This window comes from Microcebus murinus, chromosome 1 (genome assembly GCF_040939455.1).
Source record: "Microcebus murinus isolate Inina chromosome 1, M.murinus_Inina_mat1.0, whole genome shotgun sequence".
Lineage (NCBI taxonomy): Eukaryota > Metazoa > Chordata > Mammalia > Primates > Cheirogaleidae > Microcebus > Microcebus murinus.
Genome location: NC_134104.1, coordinates 76,059,748 through 76,082,390, shown reverse-complemented (window position 1 = coordinate 76,082,390; position 22,643 = coordinate 76,059,748). Strand labels below are relative to the sequence as shown.

At 44.3% G+C, this 22,643-nt stretch overlaps 1 protein-coding gene across 1 annotated transcript; it reads right to left on the bottom strand.

Moving 5' to 3' along the window:
* Positions 1-18,758: 18,758 nt before the first annotated feature.
* RTP2 (receptor transporter protein 2) lies at positions 18,759-22,160 on the bottom strand. The gene is made up of 2 exons (XM_012789595.2): positions 21,997-22,160; positions 18,759-19,269 (listed from the first exon to the last, which is right to left on the bottom strand). Exons 1-2 carry the CDS (start codon positions 22,158-22,160, stop codon positions 18,759-18,761), a joined length of 675 nt encoding a protein of 224 aa, XP_012645049.1.
* Between the last annotated feature and the right edge of the window lie 483 nt (positions 22,161-22,643).

Here is a 22,643-nt window from a genome sequence, read left to right as displayed (position 1 = left end):
TGAACGCTGCTCAATGTAATTGTTCCTGAAAATTAAGAACTAACTGGAGTTGCCGTGTGAATATGCCAACAGTCACTGCGCTGTAGCTATCAGAAGGCCTAGGGAGGAGACATCCATCAACCACTGAAGTAGGTGTATGTTCTGGGCACACAACAGAAGGGAATAACAAAGTTAACTCACCTCTGCGCAGTATTTCCTATTGATTAAGTGTGTTAATATCAACCAGACAAGGGCATGGAGGCCTCAGGTTATGTAACCAGTGTGTAGCTGGGCTGATGTCAGAGCTCTCTCTAGTGCTCCAGCATTTCCTCTGTCAGAGGAAAGGGGAGGGAAGTAAGGAAGTTCTGCTCCTAATTCTCCCAGTTGCCTTTTCCCTTTGTGTATCTCTAGAAGCTTCTCACTTGTTTCCACGACTTCTGCTCAGTGCATCCCAATGAAATGAAATTGAGCAATGTTCTGCCCTACTGTACCTCCCCCTTTTCTTGACTTATTTTCCTCCTTAAAACAAGGACTTAAACATAAGATTTTTCCCTGAGCCTGCCCAGAGCAGTCAGCAGGGAAAGAGCTGTCTCGGCTGGACCCCTCCACCTCTGGATCTGAGAGATGAGTCCATAAGCCAATGCTCCCATCCTCCACCACAGTACGGGACAGAGGACCAAGTTCCTTTTCTAGGTGGTCTTGAAACCTCCACTTTTAAACACTATGATAGAAGTCACAAAAACACAAAATGTCCTGTGGAGTGAAAGCTCCCCTGCAACAGCTTGGATTTCCCACACTCAAGCATAGGAGTGTTAGTCTAAACCAGTGCTTCTTAACCAGCTTCATACCAGAATTGCCTGAGAAACATCCTAAAAGCATAGATGTTTGAATCCAGCTGTAGAGATTCTGATTCATAGGTCTAGGCTGGGCTCAGAGCTCTGTATCTTTTAGGAGCTTAATTCTAGTCTGCAACTGGAGTTCTAACACCCTAAAAAGCCAGGGGGTGACAAACCCCTGCCCACCCTCACTCTCTCTTATCTCACTCTGCTCTGTTCTTTCTCCCTTCTCCCTTTCATCTTTCTCTTTCCTCTCTTTATGCTCTTCCTTCTTCCTTCTCCCTTTCCTTGTCCTTGTCAATTCTCTCTCTCATCTTTCTGTTTATCAGTCTGGCTCCCATTGTCTCTTCTCACCCATTGGCTTTCCTGACATTATCCTAAGAGTTGAGGGCACAGGCAGAACTGGGGCCAGAAATGGACTCACTCACAGATCAGAAGCTTAAAAATCATCCAGTCCATGCCCTTAGTTCATTAATGCATATGGGAAAGCTGGATAACTGGTATCAAAGTCAGAACTTTTGATTCTTATTTCTATTCTTTCTGTGACACAGATAGTGCAAGGTGAAGTTCCTGGGATCTTCCAGCCAAGTGGCTGAAATCCTGTTGTGAGGTTGGCAGCTCCTGTCCTATATTGTCTCAGTAACCCCACAGTCTGCCTAAAGCCAAATCCCATTCCCTTGTTGACAAGGGTATCATCCTATGAAGAAGGCTTTGGGATTAATGTGCAGAGATTTGGAAATCATGCTTTGTGTCTCCATTTTTTCTGGTTGTGCATTTCCTAATCTTACAAAACAACCAGACCTGCTTCTTATCTCCACGCGTCAGCCCCTCAGAGATGCTGCTGCTAAGCTGAGCTCTCCTGCCCTCTGCTGGCTCAACTGATCTAAAATTGCAGGGCAGGGTTTTATTCATTCTTTTATATACTCCACTAACTTTTAAAAGTGCCCACTATGCAGAAAGCACTGATCTTGGTGCTGGAGTAGCAAAGAGGCACACAAAAGAAACCCTTCCTTCAAAAGTTCAGTTATCGAACACTTTGTGCTGGTTGCTAGGCTGGCCACTCCGAGATGACCGAAACTCAATCCTCCGCTTCAAAAAGAAGTTAAGACTTGGTAAATTATATAGATCTTTGTTCTGAGCCATATAATCAAAGAATTAGCACTAAAAGGGCCTCCAAACACCTTCTAACCCAATTTATTTAGTATAGTTTCCTAAATTAGGTCTAGGGCTCCCTGCACATAGTCCTCAGGGACTGCCAGCACCTGGGGGAGGAGGGACACATGCTGCAGGGATTCTGTTTCATTCATCAGGATTCTGTCATAAAGTTGTACAGGAACAAAGGATTTGAAGGGGTAACAAAGTTAGAAACTGTAGGTCTAATACAAGCCTTCTTGTTGCATGTAATTTGAATGATCCTCAGCCTCACTAATCTGTACTTATAACCACATTTATAACTGATCTCAGAGTTCATTGGCCTAAACATCTTTTTTTTACCCACATACCCATGGAATCTCACTTCCTTTGCAAGGTTACCCTCTGACTGTGAGGCAGAGAGCGCCCCAAAGGAGGTCTCGCGTGAGTTGAGAGCTCCCTCTTGTGGCTATTTGCGCCATTGCTGCTGTGCCTGGCCAGAGCTCCGTTGGTCCCACATCAATCCCAATGTTGTGCCCAGAAGTGAGGACCATTCCTTGACCCACTGCTTTCTCTATGTTGCTGTAAATTGCCACACCAGAGTCTCTTACACTAGTTGCTTTCAAACTTTTTGATGGCAACTTAAGTAAGAGAGACATTTTACATCTTAACCCAGGTACACAGGCATGCCTGTACACATTTCTCCAAACAATACTCACCTTTACTTCTTGCAATAACTCTAATATCCCTATTATTTTCTATATTTACTTATTTTCTCTTTAATGTAGGTGGTGACTGGCTGCATTGACTGTGTGACTCACTACCTCGGTTTGAAATGCAGTGTCGTGAAGCATGCACGGCATTCTGCTTGTCCCTTGGAATTTAATTTCCAGGCTGCTTCTCTCCCTATGGCTGCTCACCTCCAGTGGGGCACCAAGCAACAGTCCCTACTGCCCTGCGACGCTGGTGCTTACCTCTTCTCTCTCATCTCTTCTTTGCCTCCCGTCTTTATAGAGGGGCTCACTGCGGAGCTGCTTTGGCCCCTGGTTGGTAAAACAGCAGTGTTTACTAGCTGTGGTGAGCTGAATGGTGGCCTCAAAAAGACATGTCCACATCCTAACTCCCAGAACCTGTGAATATGACCTTATTTAGAAAAAAAGATCTTTGCAGATATGATTAAGAAGCTCCATATGAGATCATCCTGTATTATCCAGGTGGGCTCTAAATCCAAACACCAGCATACCTGTAAGAGACAGAAGAGAAGATACAGATGCAGAGGAGAAGGCCAGGTGACGTTGGAGATAGATTGAAGGGATACAAGCACAAGCCAAGGAATGGCTGGAGCCGCCAGAAACTAGAAGAAATGACAAAGGATTCCATTCTAGAGCCTTTGGAAGGAGTGTGGCCTTGCTGACACCTTGATTTCAGATTTCTCCCCCCAGAACTGTAAAAAAATAATTTTCTTCCACTCTGTACCTGGGACCGCTCCTTCCTTCCAAACCTCAAGCCCTTTCACAGAGTCAGGCTCATTCTCCCAAACACGTTCTTTCCAAATGTTAGATCTTACTAAGTGGCCCTAAAATCTACTCTGGCAGTTTTGCACCTACTGCAAGACTCCACCCCACCTCACCCTCTTGTGACAGACATGCTCCGATCAGCTAAATCCCAAATGTGGACTTGGAGGTTTTTCTCCAGGAGGTCCCTCAGATTTCATGCACATCAGTTGTTGAAACTAGAAATCAGGCTTAGCATGATAGTAAGGGCGGTGGTTTGGGTGTGATGATAACAGCCCAGAAGAGTGAAATGGTTTGTCCAAAGCCACACAGTGAATATGTGGCAGGTGGGTGTTTGTCTGAATGCTAACATAAATACAAAGAGTTTCAGGGATTTTTCCCTTCCAACAGCACTACAGGAAACATAAAGTCAGACCTACATTCCTCAGGCATATTTTGCATCTACTCAGCTTTCGACCTGTTTATATCCCCATCTGCTTCACTTGCTTAAAGGGAATCACTGCTGTCTCCCATTTACCCTAGCTCTGCACTTCCTAGACGCAGAAACTTTCTGACAAATTGATGAACCAATGCCATGTCTTAGGAAAAAAATAAACTATTGGCTAAGCAACATTTGACAGCAGGAGTCACAGGGAAACAGATGTCAGCTTTGAGCTTGTAACAAGACCAGTTCAGCAGAAAAACTGTGTTCTTAGATCTAAGGAAAGGCAAGATGAGCTCTAGTCAGAAAAGATTCCTGCAATGAGCAGTGAGTGCAAAAGATAACATCCAATTCCCTTGAGTCCTTAGATTCCATGCCCATCTAGAGATATTCTTTCAGACTCTAATCCTCATTTTATTCTTAAAAAGAGGCTGGACCTTAGGAACACCAACGTGGGAAGATAGCTTGAGGCTGAGAGTTTGTGGCCAGCCTAGGCAACATAGCAAGACCCTGCCTCTACCAAAAAAAAGAAAAGAAAAAAAAAATAGCCCCCCAAAATAAAAAACAATATTAGCTTGGCATGGTGGCTCACACCTGTAGTCCTAGCTACTTAGGAGGCTAAGGCAGGAGGATTGCTTGAATCCAGGAGTTTGAGGCTACAGTGAACTATGACTGCACTACTGCACTCCAGCCTGGGTGACAGAGCAAGACCCTGTTTCAAAAAAAAAAGAGAGAGAGAGAGAAAGAGAGAGAGAGACTGGACATTTCTGCACACTATTGACAACTTCAAAGGACTGATGCAAAAAACATACACCATGTCTTCCTAGAACCTACAAAACAAAGGTGCAGAATTGCACATCTAAATGATTCTGAAACAGACTGCTTGTGTTTTTTTGTTTGTTTATTAAAGCAATTACCTTATCATCTGTCAATATTTTGTTTGCGTGTCTGGGTCCTTGCAAAAGAAACTTTGTTGCAAAGGGCTTTCCCCAACAGTAAAGACTGTGCCTTCCTATCTTGGCTTATCTAGAAAAATGTCTGGAATATACTAAATGTTTGCAAAATACTTGTGAAACATTCAATAAATGTTAATTCTAATGTCAATATCTTCAACTAACATCTTTAGGCAAATGATTCCTAAACTAACTTCTCCTCTTATCACTGTCTCTTTTTCCTTTTTGATGCCACATTTCAGTACTCACATCTTGTAAATTCTCCTTTGCATGTCTGTTTCTTCTTGGTTTCTCACCATTATCATCATAATGGGCCCATATTATGTATTTTACAAGCTTCCTACCCGGCCTTTCTATATTAAGTTTTCCTGACTGGCCACCCCAGTCCCTTCAAATTGATTCTACGCTCTATGGTCTGAGTCAACTTCTAAACACACTATATGCTCATTTAATTGTCTCTCTTCAAAACTCCAAATACAAATCACAGTCTTCTGAAAAATACTCAAACTCTCCTTATGCCTGTTTTGGAGCTCTTAGGAATGTAGTTCCAATGTCTCCTTCAGTTTTATTTCCCATTGCCTCACCCTTCAGAAACATATATGCCCACTGTTCCCTAAAATGGCCTGCACATTTCAGTCTCTGTCAAACTATTCATCTTGTTCCATCTGTCTGCAGTACATTCATGCCCATCTCCCTCTATCAAAGTCTACTTGCTCCTTAGGGGAGCATTTTCTATTTCATATCTTCTGGGAAGAAGTGAGTCCTGCTATTTGGGACCTGGCGCATATACAATTTGGTGTGCGGTAAGGGGCTCTTTAAGAAAAAAGCATACAAAATTATGAATGCAAAGTTCTCTTCTATCATTATGAACACAGTTTAATAGGGATTTATAAAGCAAAATATTGAAATTTATTTAGCACCAAAACTCTGAGATAAATGAGGTAGAAAACAGTCAAGCAGGAGGATTATAAAGATAAATGTAAAATGTTCCTTACCTTCAAGAAATTTACAATGCAGTAGGAGACATGGATATGTGTTAACAACTATCATACAGGACAGAATGAACTCACTAAGCACAGGTGCAAGAAACAGGTTGTAGGAATGTGCTAGATGATGTTCTGCTGTCTTTAATTCTGTCAGGGTGTCAGAGACAAGTTCTTGAAGAATGGCATTTGTACTTGGACTTAAAGAAAGAAAATAAGTCAGCTTTTGGCAAAGAACGGCAACCAAGGAATTGCAAGCTTAGAGATCAGTGTGTTTGAGAGCAGAAAATGGTAAGAACACACAGTGTGTTTAGGGAACAACACATAGTGATATGTGACCACAGCTCCAAGGTACAAATTGATGACTTGGGAGATGAGACAGATACATTAGTTGTGGTTAAATTCAGCTTCAAATAAAAAAAAAAAAAATCTATGGCTCTAAAGGCAGAGAAGTTTCTCTCTTGCATAAAATTCCAGGTTGATGATCCAAGGCTGATAAGAAACTTAGTGATGTTAGATAACATAGTAACTTCTATTTTGTTCCTCTGTTATGTGTGGCCATACCATAATCAAAGATGGCAGTATCTAGGTGGAGGCAGCAGGACTGAAAAAACAAGGATATAGATGAGGAGAGTAAAGGACATGTGGTCATTATCTATGGGAGATGGTATTTTCCAAAGCTGGTTGTAGCAATGTTCTTCTTACAACGTGACTTTGACATACCTCCTATTTAAGGTAGAATCTTTGCCCCCACTCTTTGAAACTGGACTGATTTTGTGACTATTCTAACTAACACGTATGTTAGGATTGATACTATGTGCTTTCTAGCTAGGTCACACGAGAAATTTTAACTTCTGCTTTCCTCACTGAAATACTCATACTTGAAGCCTTCAGCCACTAGGGCAGTCCAATTGCCCTGCCATGGCCATGCTGTGAGGAAGCCCAATAGCCCAGCTGGAGAGACCACATGGAGAAGTTCCAAGACTGCAGGAAGAAAGAGACTTACCCAACCAGCCCTAGATGCTTCAGCTCTAGAGCTGTCTGACTGCAATTCCATGAAAGACTCAGAAGCAGAAGCAACTTCCCATGTTTCTCACCCACAGCAACCACAAGCAATAAGAAAGTGATCACTGTTGTTTTATGTCACTAAATTTTGGGCTGATTTGTCAAACAGCAATAGATAACCTAAACATTCCTACTTTAAAAAGTTCCTCCAAACTTTTCACTTATATAACTTCTGTGTACTTTATTCCATCCCATTGGCCAGAACTTATTCACATAGCCACACCCAGCTGCAAAGTAGTCTGGAATAAGTAGTATTTATTAGTCTTTATTCTACAAGGCCATGTGCCCAGCTAAAATCCTATTACTGCGGGAAAAGGACACAACAGATATTAGGAGACAGCTAGTGACCTGCCATAGCTAGGAAAAAAATATCTTTGAAGGACCAGGTATGTATAAATACAAAATACTAATTTTTAAAAAATAATTATTTAAGGATCACCTAATATGCATCTAAATCTATACCAGTTACTTATTTTTAACCATCTTATTCTAGCAAAGATTTAAATTGGTTTACAGGAATAGTTTCTAAAATGCAAATTAGAAGTAGCAACATCAGACTCAAAATAGTGAATTCAACCCATGCACCTATCGAAATCTTCTAAACTTTTCAAATTTCCCATTGGAATTTATTGGAAACCACAGATGCTCAATAGCTACACTCCTCAAACATTGGGGAATGTAGTACAATACAATGGCAGCATAATAAGATTGAGTGTGGACCAGTCTGTGGGGCTCCATATGAGCAGGAAAAGACAACTTCCCTTCACCCTAGCACAAGAGCACCAACACTCCCAAGCTTGGAGTGGGAGGGTGTGATATTGTGAAATATACATTTGTCCCCATTTTCTGACATATATCTCTTAAAATCTTGGGAATCTATGATGTAATAAGAGCATCTTTTGTATGCTAATGAGATGACTGGTGGCTGGCAGCCCCTAGGTAACTTTAGAATGGGGCTGCTCACTGGAAAGACCAAGGCAGGATTAGATAGTTGGGACTATCAGCTCCACCCACTCAATGCCCTGAGAGGGGAGAGGAGCTGAAGGTTAAATTGATCACCAATGGCCAATGATTTAACCAATCATGCCTATGCAATAAAGCCTCCATAAAAATTCAAAGGAATAGGGTTTAGGGAGCAGCTGGATAGCTGAACATGTGGAGGTTTCTGGAGGGTGGTGTGCCTGAAGAAGGCATGGAAGCCAGGTGCGGTGGCTCATGCCTGTAATCCTAGCACTCTGGTAGGCTAGGCAGGTGGATCATTTGAGCTCAGGAGTTTGAGACCAGCCTGAGGAAGAGCAAGACCCTGTCTCTACTAAAAAATAGAAAGAAATTAGCTGGACAACTAAAAATATATAGAAAAAAAAATTAGCCAGGCATGGTGGTGCATGCCTGTAGTCCCAGGTATTCAGGAGGCTGAGGAAAGAGGATCACTTGATCCCAGGTATTTGAGGTTGCTGTGAGCTGGGCTGATGCCACGGCACTCTAGCCAGGGCAACAGAGTGAGACTCCATCTCAAAAAAAAAAAAAAAAAGAAGAGCATGGAGACTCTGTGCCCCTTCCCCCATACCTCACCCTATGTGTTTCTTCATCTGTATCCTTTGTAATATCCTTCAAAATAAACTGGTAAACATGTTTCCCTGAGTTCTGTGAGATGCTTTAGCAAATTAATCAAACCCAAGGAGGGAGTTGTGAGAACCCCAATTTATAGTCAGTTGGTCAGAAGAGCAGGTCACAGCCTATACCTATGACTGACATCTGAAAGGGAAGCAGTCTTGCGGAACTGAGCCCTCAACCTGTGGAATCTGATGCTATCTCTTCCAGGAAGATAGTGTCAGAACTGAGTTGAATGAGAGGACATCCAGCTGGTGTTCACTGGAGTCTGCTGCAGAATCTGCCAGGAGTTGACTGGTCGTGGGTGGGGAGAAATCCCCACACATTTCAGTGACCAGGGGCCACATAAGTGTTCTGTGTTGTACTGAGAATAGGGAATAGGAAAAAAACCTTTTGTGTTTGTCCCTATGTCTTCAGACAGATCTGGAGATAAGGAGAGGTAGAAAGACAGTCAATGCGGACAAATCACTATCCTGATTCTGGATATGCACCGGGTCCCCACACAGGGAGCATCTGGTCACTGCATTAATTTTCACATTAAATTTACATAAAACATAAAGCAAGAGGAGACTGCCATGGTCAATTCCTAGAAAGGGCCTTCAAGCCATGCAGTCAGAGAAGCAGTATCCCTCCAACTTGGTCTACAGCAAAACAGGGAAAGGAGACATTTTGCCATGTTCCTGTGGTCATGAAGGGTGGCAGTGTCTCAGTGAAGCCCCTTTCCTGTCACACCCTTGGCAACAAGACCTCTCTTCTGGTAAAGAAAACTGTGGTGAAATAAGGTCTTTCCTTTGTCTCCTTGTCTGAAACCAAATAATTTGATAAGACACCACATAATTTCTAATAAAACTCTCCCCAGTTATCCCACTGTAAAAATCAGCAGAGAAAAGTCATTAAACATTTGAAAAACTATAGTTCAAACACATAAAAACCATTTAAAGGATCAGAGTAAAATGTCTCCCTCTCCCCTATGGACAAAGTTACTACAAAAACAATAAAACAAACAAACAAAAGCCCTTAGAAACTATTTAGTTTGTTTTCTCCACAAGATTTGTGAGGCTATTGCATATATATATATATATATATATATATATATATATATTTCCACATAATATATATTTTTTTACATTATATCAGGCAATGTAAAAGGAAAGGGACATTAGATTGATAACAGAATTTTACTCTGCCACAATAAATTCTACCTTGAAATAATGTCTTCCAAGTTTTGAGAGAAAAAAAATAAAAATAAAAATTGTGATCATAGAATGTAATAATTGGCCAACCTATTTTTTATCCCGGAGAGCAACAGAAAACTATTCCTTAAGAGACAACCACCCCTATACCCTCCCTGAAAATGCTAGTCACCAAAGTACTTCAAAATAAAGGAAGAAAATAAACAAAATAAACAACCCAAAAGCAGAGTGAGCTGGTACAAAAATGATAAGGAGAAAGAAACCTGTAAAATTTTAAAGTTGATTATTAAATCTCTTATCAGTATTATGAAATAGAATGCATATGTCTAATGTAATTCATGAAAAATAATGTATGAGCTATACAGTATTCTATTAATTTAATTATACAATACTAGATTCTTCTTTTTTTTTTTTTTAGATAGGATCTCTCTCTGTTGCCCAGGCTAGAGTGCAGTGGCATCATCATAGCTCACTGCAACTTCAAACTCCTGGGCTTAAGTGATCCTCCTGCCTCAGCCTCTCAAATAGCTGTGACTACAGGCACACACCAAGTCTGACTAATTTTTCTATTTTTTTGTAAAGATGGGCTCTCAGCATGTTGTTCAGGCTGGTCTTGAACTCTTGGTCTCAAGTGATCCTCCTGCCTCGACCTCCCAAATTGCTAGAGAATTGCAGGCATGAGCCACCACACCCAGCCCTAAAATACTATATTATTCTAACAAAATTAGAAATTCAGGTTAGTGGAGAGTATGTTAAATTCCTTCCCATTTACTAAAATAATTAATAGGTTATGTAACGTTCTAAAATAGATATAAAAATGAGTAAAAACATTTTCTACAGATGCAAAGATAATCATTACTAGACTAGACATTTGTTGTATGATCTTCTACAGGAAAAATGATTTTAAAAGGTATAACAATGCTGTAAAAGAAATGTTTAAAGGGTTAAGAAGCATTAAAACAAATTTTTATATGTAGGGCTTTCATTTTTCTTAGTTTCCAAATCAGCAGCAAATATATTTTGCTTCAATTTTAATCCCAAGATCTAAAACATGCTTTCTAAATTTTCAGATACTTGAATTTTATTTTATTTTAGCTAACTTATTGGTTTTAATTTCTCAGTTAAATACATGACAGCCAGAAAAAAATCTTTCCGCATATTTCTGTTTTGTTTTAAGTTCATTGAAATATCTGAGTGCCTCACAGACGCTGGAAAAAGAAACGTATCATCTCTTTGTCGATGCCTTTAAACCAAAGACCACCAGGAACACACCGGTCACTGAACAAAGTTCGGTTTTTTGACTCATTGCTGCAAGCGAGGATGCACGTGAGAACCACAAAACATCTCAGCAAGAGGGTATTAGAAAGAACACACTGTAGCATTTGGGCATGCGTTAGGTGATTTGGGGGGAGCTTCACCTAGGTGGGGCTTTACTCTGAATTGGATACTGTGAGAAGGTGGGGATCATTTTATGATCAGGTATCTTAATGATGCTTATCTAGAAGGAGAGAAAGAGGCTAAAGCTGTGATTGGTAAAGAAGTAGCAGGCACTCATACTGGCCAGGATAGGGAGTTCTTCAGTCATTTTTGTGGCTTGGACAATGTTCACGTTTCTATCTGTATTCAGATATGATTATGGAGTGGTCTTGGGCACCCTACTCTGGGATGATCTACCCTGGCCTTGGGTGATGGTGGTGCTGGGAATTGTTTACGTACGACAGGGGAGCACCTCAGCCTGACCGTGAGTGCCAGGCCAGCTCCCAGGTGTCGCAGCTGCTTTCTCTTTATCATCTTTTATATAAACACTTTGACAAATGAATACACACACACATAGAAAGTCAAAAGATTCTATATATTTTAGTTTAGTTTATTGGGAACATTTAATTTTGCTTAATGAACAAATAATGGATACAGATCTATGTATATCTTTAAAGAAGTAACTGATTTTTATTGCAGAAACAAACAAAAGAGAACAAAAAAAGCAAAAAAGAAAATCATTTATATTATTACTGTTCTCAATTGAATTCAACATGTGTGAACAACTGGGACCATAAACAAATTGCCTGGTTTTACTGATTATTAAATTAGCTAATTGACTTTATATTCAGCATTAAATAAAAACTTTTCTGTGTTATTTGACTAAGGTTTTTAGTTTTGTGATTTGCAGCCCAAATTATCTTTACCACAGAGCACTTAAAGAGATCATTCATTTCTATACTGAAAGATGAGAACTGAAGCTATTCTCTGCTACTTTCATGAGAAACAAAGAAGGATGGAGAAAGAGCAGAATGGGTTGAAATTCCCCATTAATACACACATAGCGCCTAGTACAAAATATATAGGCATTCAAATGTTTGTATTTTTGCCTTTAAAGAAAAGTTCTAAAAATGACAACAAAATTTATATCACAAATCAAATATCTATCACAAATGCTTGTATTTCTGCCTTTAAAGAAAAGTTTTAGGCTGGGTATGGTGGCTCATGCCTGTAATCCTAGCACTCTGGGAGGCCAAGGCAGGAGGATGCCTTGAGCCCAGGAGTTTGAGAACATCCAGGGCAAGAGCAAGGTTTAATCTCTACAAAAACCAGAAAAATTAGCCAGATATGGTATTGCACACCTATAGTCACAGCTACTGGGGAGGCTGAGGCAGGAGGATTGCTTGAGCCCAGGAGTTTGAGGTTGCAGTGAGCTATGATGATACCACTGCACTCTAGCCTGAGTGATAGAGAGACACCTTGTCTCAATAAAAAAATTAAAAAATAAAAGTTTTTAAAATGACAATAAAATGTCTATCACAAATCAAAATTTTGTCTCCTACACACAGAATAACTATCTTTCTTATTTGAGCCAAGACAGCAGTTTTCACCCAACTTCAGCCTACATTATTTTTTGCCCTAATTCCAGCCAGTGCTCTGAGACCCACAACCCCACTGCTCTCCAGCTCCATCCTCCTGCTGTCTTCTGCTAGTTGGTTGGTTGCTCACTGCTTCCTAAATATAAATAGTCTCTCTGCCTCTGGGTCTTCCTTCCTCACTCAGCCTGGAATGCATCTAGTTCCCCATCAGAACAGCAATGACCTCCAAACCTACTTCTACACATCATTTAAAACATACCTCTGCATGACGCCTCTCCTGAGAAACCAGTCCTGACACTTCATCCCCGAGTTATGATCAGGCTTGCCCCTTTTCCAGCACAGCACTGTCTAGCACACGTTGGACTCCCCCACCCATTATAATCCCTCCAAGTCAGAGACTATGTCTAATTAGCTCTGTGATCCTGATACTTAGGAAAAGCCAGAAATAGATGTATGCTGAATTATGAATGAAAATTAAAGGAATGCAGCTGTATTTCTTAGAACATGCCCCTTGCCTTGTTTTTCCAGGAACAGTAATGGGTTCTTCCTGACTCTTTCCATTGTATTATTGAACTGGTCCCATATTTGTGGACTCCCAGCACAGCGTTCTTTTACACGCCTACTGTCCTCTTCACCAGGTACTCTGCAAACAGCTGCCAACCAGCAATCAGTGAAAACCATATTTACTTACTTAACAGTGTAAACTCAGCACCAAGATGCACATGGGGGTTATAGAGCACAGCTTTCCTATAACACCTACAACACAGGTAGAGTTACAGGATATATACAGAAACAAAAAAATTATAATATGCCTCTCTTGACAGGTCACACACTCATGAGAGGTGGGGAACAAATATTCACTCCATCTTCTGGCAACAAATGTACATGAGCATTGGGTTAATCTCACACCAAGTGTCTTCAGGATTTTTCTTCTAAACTTCTTGTCAACTATTGCAGCAGACAATTTTTGCACATTTCTCAGACATCCCTATCTCCAGGTTTCTGTAAGTCCAACTTCCCCTAGTGTCTTCAGATATTGGTCTGAAGTCCAGCTGTCACCCCAATGTTAGCATGTGGCTCTGCCCTTTAGGTGAGGTGCCGTGGTCCTTGCCTGCTATCTGAGCTGAGTCTCACTATGTGTCATGCAGCTCAAACAGACACTTAATTCTTCATTTCTTGGCAGTCTGGGCTCCCATTCCAGGTTTAAACTAACTTTTAAAACTGGATATCTCACTAAGCCTCAGTTCCCCCTCCGTAAGTGTGAATAACTATAGTATCTGTGTCATAGGTTGTTATGAAGGAAGAATTAGACATAACAGGTAGTACAAAGTCAGCATTTCCTTCCCTTCAGGCTTGGAGGTACCACGGTACATGAAACGTACACTGTATGTTTCATGGGGGGGAGCAATAGGGAATATTGCATCCAACAAGACATGAATTTGGTCAGTCAACCACTCTGATTTAACAGTTACTTTGTGCCAAGTGCTGGGGACAGAAAGATGAAAAGCTACTGACAGTGATGGGCAGACACACATGCAAGCAAGCAGTGGCACTACAACGTGGTCAGTGCAGTGGCAGAGGTAGCCTCAATGAGGAGAACCTAACACTGCCTGGGGCTGTTCGTGAAGGTTCACGGGGAGCTAATGCTCAGGCTGAGATTGAAGGACAGCATCTCTCAAAGCCAGCTGGGGAAGATGTTCCAGGAAGAGTGAACAACAGAAACCAAACAGCATCGACTTGATTCAAGCAGCAGGATAACATAGTGATTCAGAACTCAAGCCCTGGGGTCAGACTGCCCCTGGATTTCAACCTTAGTCCTGAGACTTACTAACTGGGTCACCAGGAGCCAGTTTCATAACCTCATCAGCCATAAAATGAGGACAATAATAGTACCAGCCTCAAAGGGTTATTTTCAGAATGAAATGAGACAATGCACCTGAAGTGCCTAGCACAGCACTTCACACATAGTAAATAATTATAATAGCAAATGTTTTGGGAGCTCCTTGTCGATGAATGTTATTTATTATTACTACTACCTGGGAAGTGAGGTATGCCTGGCTAATGAGTCTAAGTTCTACCCAATAGCAGGAGGAGGTCTGGAAGAGTCTACCCTGGGGAGTCTGCTGTTCATATCTGATAATTTGAAAATCACCCCAGGACAGTGGCAGAGTGGAAGCTGGATGGTAAGGGAGTGGCTATAGGCATGAAGATTATTAAGGAGGCTACCAAGGCAAGAGACACCAAATGATTGGGTCTGGGAAGCAATAAGTGGGAAGGAAAGAAAGGCCACCAACCCCAGAGGTGCTTGGGAAGAACAGGGAACAGGACATGGGACATGGTGACAGATCAGTGTGGGGGCTGGAGTAGGACTGTGAGGGAGGGTCAGGGAAGACATCCAGATTTCTGAGAAGCAAGTAGAGCCTGTATGGATGGCAAAATGACGAGCTCAGCTTTGGTCATACTGCTTTTGAGGGGAGCTCCTGGTGGACAGATCAGTGGTTCTGTGGGCCTGGAGCTCAGTAGAAATGCTTAGAGGAGCTATGAAGACAGGAGTTTATATGGGGGAATATATAAGTCATGAGAGAGTATGTTGCCGAGGGAAAATGAGCAGAGTGAGCAAGAACCCCAGGGAACACCGGCATAGGCAGGATGGGTGAGGGGAAGGCACCCACAAAGAATATTGCAGAGGGGAGGAAAGAGAAGTAGGAGAGGGAGGAGCAACTGCTGTCAAGGAATCTTCAAGGAGGGAGTATGAACTGCAGCGGATACGCCAAGGGAGATCAAGACAGAAAAGCAGCCAATGGTTCGCTAATGGGGTGCTTGGTGGCAGCTTCTCATTTTCTCCTGAAAATGAGATTTCCATGGACTTGGAAGTAAATAGAGACACGGAGATAAATGTAATCTACTCCCTTGAGAAACCTGACTTTGAAATTTTACATATATATATGTATATAAAATATATATATTTTTATATATATTTTTTCCAGGTGATTTATATATATATATATTATATATATATATAATATATATATATATATATATATAGTCATGATATATATCATGACAATAGTCCAAGGGGGATGTGAAGTCAGAGAAGGGTCATTCTAGTTAACTGTGAAAAGGACACAGGGATATTTGTATACTGAGAAGATAAACTGATAGGGAAGGAGAAGTAGAAAATATTTACCTTCTAGAGTTTTCCCAGACCCTATCTCCTTACATCTGTTCTAGCCCCCTCACCCTCACTTCCATTTTCAGGGATTCTCCACTCACAGTCCTCACCTCGGATGCCCCAGCTGTGCTGACTTCTGAGGCATGACCTCCTTCTTGACACAATCTTGGCAGTCTATCCCTAGCCCCACAAACCACGATTTCAGTAAGAGATGCTGCTGACGCCACTTCATCCTAACCCTGTCCCACCAGGTTCCCTTGAGATGTCCAGATTCGACCAAGGCAGGGGGCAAACAGTCCCTCTGGGCCACTGACTTCCTGGGCTCTTTGACATTCATCTTCCCAGAAGCCACCATGAGTCTGCAGTTGAGCAATGGCCCCACAGGGCACATGCTGTCAGCAGAGCACCATGTGTTACTGACAGAGAACCCAGAACCTCACATGCCCCTGTTCACAACTACTCCAGCCTGATGCTCTTTCTATTCCTCTCTTACTGCACACCACTGAAAAAAAGGCAGAGATTCTTCCAGAATGCCTAGTTCTTTGTTCCTGCAAGTCCACAGAGGAATCTGGACAAGCCACCAGGAACCCCTTGCCATGGCTGGAGAAGAGTAAAGCTAGCCTGCCCAGACAGATGCATGTGAGGCACAATTCCCAGAACAGCCCCTCTCTGAGAACACATCACCGATGCTCCGGCCCTGAAACTCACCTTCAGTTCTCAGGCCTTGCTTAGGGCAGAGGCTCTACAGGTGGGCCATAGGAAGGTGTGAACGTCAGGGAACAGTTGGCAGTGTGAATAGGAGCGTTTCTATTTCCTATTCTAGCCAATAATCCACCCAGTGTCACCTGATCCCAGCCCATGTCACAGCTATGCCCAAGAAAATAGGCACAAGGGACTTTCCCCTAATGTGGTGGTCTTGTGGACTGGCCAAAAGGATACATGCTGGGAGATAGGTACTGTCTGTCTTCACTGCTTATGCTTCCCCTTGGCAATTGCCCCCTCCCCCCACACCAAATGGAGACACACTCACCTGGAAGATCCACATCCACAGGTCTTTCTCATCTGCGCCTGCCCTCACCAATCCCAGGACCTAGGACAGCTACCAAGGCTGCCACAAGGTATTTTCATACAAGATGGCAGGGGAACATCTCCCTGCATTGCGTGTAAGGAGTGGTGCCATGTCTTACACACATTTCTACAGAGCACAGGAATGCGTATATGATCCACATCATGATCTGCTTCCTGCCCCAGACCCAGTTGACCAGACCCAGTTTCCATGTCCTCTCCAAATCCCAAACCAACACACACATTCAGAGCCATCATCTTGTGGTGAATTTCAACAGGTCCTCCATCTGCCTTTTGGAAGCATTGCTACTCTCTATGAAAAAGAAAAGCTGGAAATTGTACCTCTGATGAGATCCTTGCAGCCTCCTTGCGACTAAGTTCTTGTCTTGCTGGGACTCATCTCTGACATCAGGACTTCACAAACCCAAGCATACCAGGACATGGACTTCCATGTTCGGATCAGGAAGGTGGATGGCTAATACAGAGCCTTCTGGAAGCATGCTGCCAGGCCTCCAGACCCTTGACCATATACTCCAAGATGCCAAGAAAGTTTACAGAGGTATTGCCAGCAACATCACAGCCAGGTCTAGCGCTGACTCTGGTGAGAACACTACCCATGAAAAATTGTAATGGAAACCCACCCGAGGAATATCCTAAATTAAAACAAGTTATGTCCTTGCCCATCTCAAGAAATTCAGGCTCAGGCCAAAACTCCAAAAGGAAAGTGGAACTTGTTAAGAGAATGGTGTTTATGCAGCCATTACTCTTATCCTATTTTTTCTTTTCCTGGGTCTTCAACTTTTATTTGGCAATCCACTTTAGTCCCAACACTTGCCTCAACCTTCCTTTTGTTTGAAAACCTACTTTTGGACACATTTTTGTGTGTGTCCTACTGGTACTTAGACCCAAATGTGGCATTTATAATATCTGAGCCTTACAAAGGAGCCATAAGCAATTGGCACCTCACCCTTGTGATCTACTTCCTGTCCCACACCTGGCTGACCAGACCCACTTTCCATCTCTTCCCATACATGGGAAAGACAACACTGGGATCCCCAGATTCTAATCAGCTGAGAGCCAGGAGCACAAACATTTATAGTTATTGTATGCCTTTACCACACCCTGCTCCACTTGTACCTGCCCCAAAGCGGGCGACTCTGCACCTTCAAATCTGTGCCCACTCTTTATTATAGAGGTCCCCATATGTTTAAGTGGGAATTTCAAGTTCTGGGCTAGTGCTGTCCAACAGAAATTTCTGTAATTATGTTCTATATCTGCGTAGTGCAGTATGCTAGCCACTAACCACATATGTGGTCACTGTGCACATGATATATGGCTGGTGCAACTAAGGAACTGAGTTTTTAATTTTATTTCATTTTAATGAAAGTGAAATAGCCACATATAGCTAGTGGCTAACCCATTAGATAGAGTAGCAGGCAAGCCTTAGCACCAGAGTATAAACCTGAGCATTGCAGACTTGTCAGAGCAGGCTCTCCAGGAGAGGGACCAGGTGGCCTTGTCCCTCTGTACTGGGTGGGCCACCGCCCTCTTCAAGAGGAACCACAGCAAGACGGTCAGAGGCAGCTGAAAATGAGCTTCATAATGAGGCAGGATCAATATAGAACCTAATGGGGTCCTAATGGAGTACGGGATATGGAAATGAAGCAAAAGGAGAGGTAGAGATCAAGGTGGAGGAGGGAAAGGAAGAAGATACTAAGTCCCTGTGGACTTAGTACTAACAGCAGTCCTAGCAAGCTCTAAAACCTCCATTAGAACCTTCTCCCTTTCCCCCCATATTGTAAAATTTAATGGAAGGACCACTAAATCTTCTAAAGTATTCTGCAGAGGAACAAACTGAGGCCCAGAGAGGTGACTGTGTCGTCCAGAGTCACGTAGTGAATCTGCAGCAGGATGAGGACCAGACCACGTCTTCCCCACTCCCAACCCCGTGGACCCTCCTCCCACCCCTAAGCAGCTCCACTACAGGAAGGCAGAGCTGTGGAATGAGAACTGCAGGTAGACAATGAGCAGGCAGAGGGAGGCCCAGAGGAGGCACCAGCGAAGGGAGAAGAAGTTGAAGCTCAAGCCCGCCTGGGCTCCCGACTTGGAGGCATCGGAGATGGTGTTCGCCTCCTCCTCCAGCAGCTTCTGGCTGGGCTTCCAGTGCACGATGCCCTCCTGGCAGGCCTCGCAGAACTCAGGGCGGTGCGGCCCACTGTCTGGGCGGCTGGCCACGTGGATGCGGTACTGGCCACCATCCTCTTCGTAGCACTGCTCGCGCAGGCTGGTGATGAGGTTGTCCACCAGGCCCTCGATGTTCTCCTCCAGCATGCTCGACTCGTCCAGCCGCGCCGTGCCGCACTCGTAGCACAGCTGCTTGAAGACGCGCATGCGCACTGAGCCCATGCGCTGGGTGCGGTCCAGGTGCATGTGGAAGAGGATGACCACGTGAGCCGACTGCCAGGTGTGCCAGCACCAGGCGCAGTGGAACCTACGGGGAGGGGAAGGACGGATGGAGGAGGTGGACCTCCCAGGGACTCCCTGCCCTGAGGATCTCGAAAAACAAAGGCCTATGTGCCTGTGCCTGAAGGTGGAGGCAGAGTGTTGATGGCCCTGTGGTTTCATTAGCTACACCTCCTCCTGCTGAGTGCCCCTGGGACACAAGCAGCACCCTCATAGCCAGCGCATGAGCCATCTGGCAGCCAGCAGCGCTGTGGAGCTTGCCTCCTGTATTCCCTCCCTCCGTCTCAGCTCCCCTCAAGCCTAATGCTCTGGGGACTTATGCAGGGTCACTCCCCCTGGATACTGTGCAGGGTCACTCCCCCTCTCTGGGCTCTATTTCTCATCCGTGAAATGCAGTGTGATGGTGTCCAATAAGGGTCCTTCCTCTGTGATCTCCTGTGATTCTAATAACAGGTGCATCTTGACTGGTGCACCCCTTATTATAATTGACTGGTGCATCTTGCTTGTTCTGGGGAAAAGAGACACCTCTAACTGTTCAAGCACAAACCCTGGCACACTGTGGGTCCTCAGTAATCGTCCAAGAATAACAGAATGGATGGATGGACAGATAAGGGAGGGTACTGGCCCCAGAAAGGACTACCATGTTCAGTCCCTACACCTTAACAAAGAACACTCCCTGGTCTCCTGACAAGTCATCTCTAGATCCCACCCCAACCCTGCAGTGGGGACTGGAAAACTGTATACTGATTTCCATTCCCAAACCCACAGACATGCACACACTTACATACACACAGGCCACTTGTTCTAACCTGGGCTCCTGTGTCTCCAGCTTCAGGGAGCATGGAGGAGGTGGGAAGTGGTCTGGGGCTCACCCAGCCAAGCCATGCTCCCTCCACCCCCAAATGGTGTTTGCATACCTAATGAGTGACAGAGCACTCATTACCTCCAGGGAAGTTCTTCCACCCCTGATGGTTCATTCTAGCCTCTTCCAGGCCTCTGTTATAGAGGCTTCCTGGGCAGTTGAATGTCCACTGGGCTGAGTCCTCATCACAGACCCTGTCTGGATGGATTGTACAATGGCCTTGAAGGATCTCTGATGAGGAACTCAATTCAATCACCACTTGGCCAGGCTGTGGGATAGAGATGAAGCCAAGCCAGCCCCTGACCCCTGGAGTCCTGACAGCACAAGCATAGAATGGCCTAGGGGAGGGCTGGCAGGGCAGCGGAGCCTGAGCCAGAAGGAGGTTCACCTGCCACCGTGCTGGCCCAGAGCTGTGGGGCATCTAAAGGCTTGAGGTAGAGTGAGGCTGTGCACGGAACGAGCACAAGGGCAGCAGTTCTCCAGCCTTGCCTGAGACCAGCTGAGAGTCACAGGTCACTAGCTTGGAATAAGACCTGCTGAGCCCTAAGGCAAGAGGAGCTGTGAGCCCAAGCTTAGCTCCTAAACTCTTGAGCCCCAGTACCCAAGTTTCCAGGCCTTGGCACCAGCCAGCTCAGGTGCTTCATGTCTTCAATATCCTTCTATAACTTTTAAAATCAAACCAGATTTGCTTCCTTCCATCAAGCCAGCCCGGACATCTTGAATCCAAAAATATCAGAGCTGGGGGCAGGGAGAGTTAAGCAGCAGCTAGTCAACCCTTTGCTTTACCAGGATGAGACTGGGGTACAGAGGGAAAGAGAGCCAGCCAGGTGCACACACCTATTTAAAGGCAGAGCTGGTACCCAGCACATAACAGGTGCCCAATAGATGTTTTGTGAGCTGATTGGATTGACATGAACCAGCCAACATCTGACTCTCTGTCTTTTGTCACAAGATAGGTTCGTGCTAATATTTGCAGGTCGTGTGGCAAAGGACAAATGTAAGCTCTCTAAGCACAGCCTGCCTTCTTCTGCTCCCACCCTTAGCACCATTCTGCACCACAAGAAGCTTCACACACAATAATGTGTAAACAACTCAGGCTTTGTGCCCAAGTTCTGTCAACACCTCCAGAACACAGCCGCCTATTGGCCTTCCTTGAATCCAAGGGTGCAGAAACAGGCTTGCACAGACCTTGCAGATGAACCTGAGTCAGTTTTGGCAAGGATTTCTGTGGTCCTATAAAGTGTGGAACCCTGGGCTCTAAGAAACTATGGGAAGTGCTGCCCAAAGTTAAATCTTTCTGTCATGTGCCCAAAGATAATAGAGGCAGAAGGACTTGATTGAGCTTCTAAGGCCAAACACTTCATTTTGTAAATGTAAAAAGTGAGAACCAAAAGGGAAAGAGAGCTGCCTGTGTTCACAGAGCAAGTCAGCGCAGAGCCAGTTTCTAATGCATAGCAGGTAGTTAGTAAATGATTTTGCATTCAAATAAAATTGGATTAATTGACTGAACAGACCCAGGATCAGAGCACAGCCATCCCCTCTGTGAGGTGGAGGCTTTCCCCAGTGGACTTCATAGCTTCCTCCCCTCAGTTCCAACCACTCTTTAAATGTCAGAGACTGCAGGGCCATTGAAGATAGTACAGTTCTTCATTTAATGTGGAAAACTGACACTCAAGGATGGAATATAACTTTCCCAGGTTCAGCCAGGGACTTAGTGGTGCAGCTAGTATTCGAACCAAGAACTCTATGACCCACCCAGTAGTTCTTTCTCTGCTCCTCCACCTAAGCTGACACCAGAATGAAACTGACCCCAGGACCAGTCTTTCCTTGGAAGATAACCCAGGGCTGGGACCCAGGGGCTGCCTGCGGGGCCTTCCCCACTGGGCCTCTCACCTGCCCGAGGCGTGCTGCTCCAGGTACTGCTTCCAGCCAGGGGCCAGTTCACTGGGCTTGAGGTTGGGATCCATGATGAGTTCCCAACTGTCTGCAGGCTTTGCCACCTCCATCTTCTCATAGAAGACTTTCTTCCACTCACAAGTGGTCAAGCTGGCACACATGGTCCTGCTGGCAGGAATAGAAGTTTGAGCTCAGCCTAAGTGAGAACACAGAAAGAGCCCAGATAGGTGCAGGGCAATCTCTATGGTCTGAAAATCCTCATCAAGAGGACAAGGAAGAAGCAAGACTCAGCTCCCTCCTTTGTCACCCTGGCGCCTGTTGCTATGGTAGCCAGGCAGGGCCCAAGAGCCAGGGCTGGGGAGGAGGGAAGCCCCGAGGGGGAGTTCCAGGGCCCTGAGCTAGGCTCAGAGGCAGGGCTGGGTAGTGACACTAAGTGCAGCAAGCAGGGTGGGAGGCACAGCCCCAGACCACACTCTCCCAGGCCTCCAGAGGTCTCCAGGAGCCAGGGACTGTTCTATGGCCTTGCTTCACCCAATTGCTCTTCTAGGTATTCTCCACATTGTGTGCTATGGTAACTGACACCCCAGGGAATTAAGGGGAAACAAGGTGCAGGGAAAGGCAGAGCCTGCTGCTCCCACACCCCC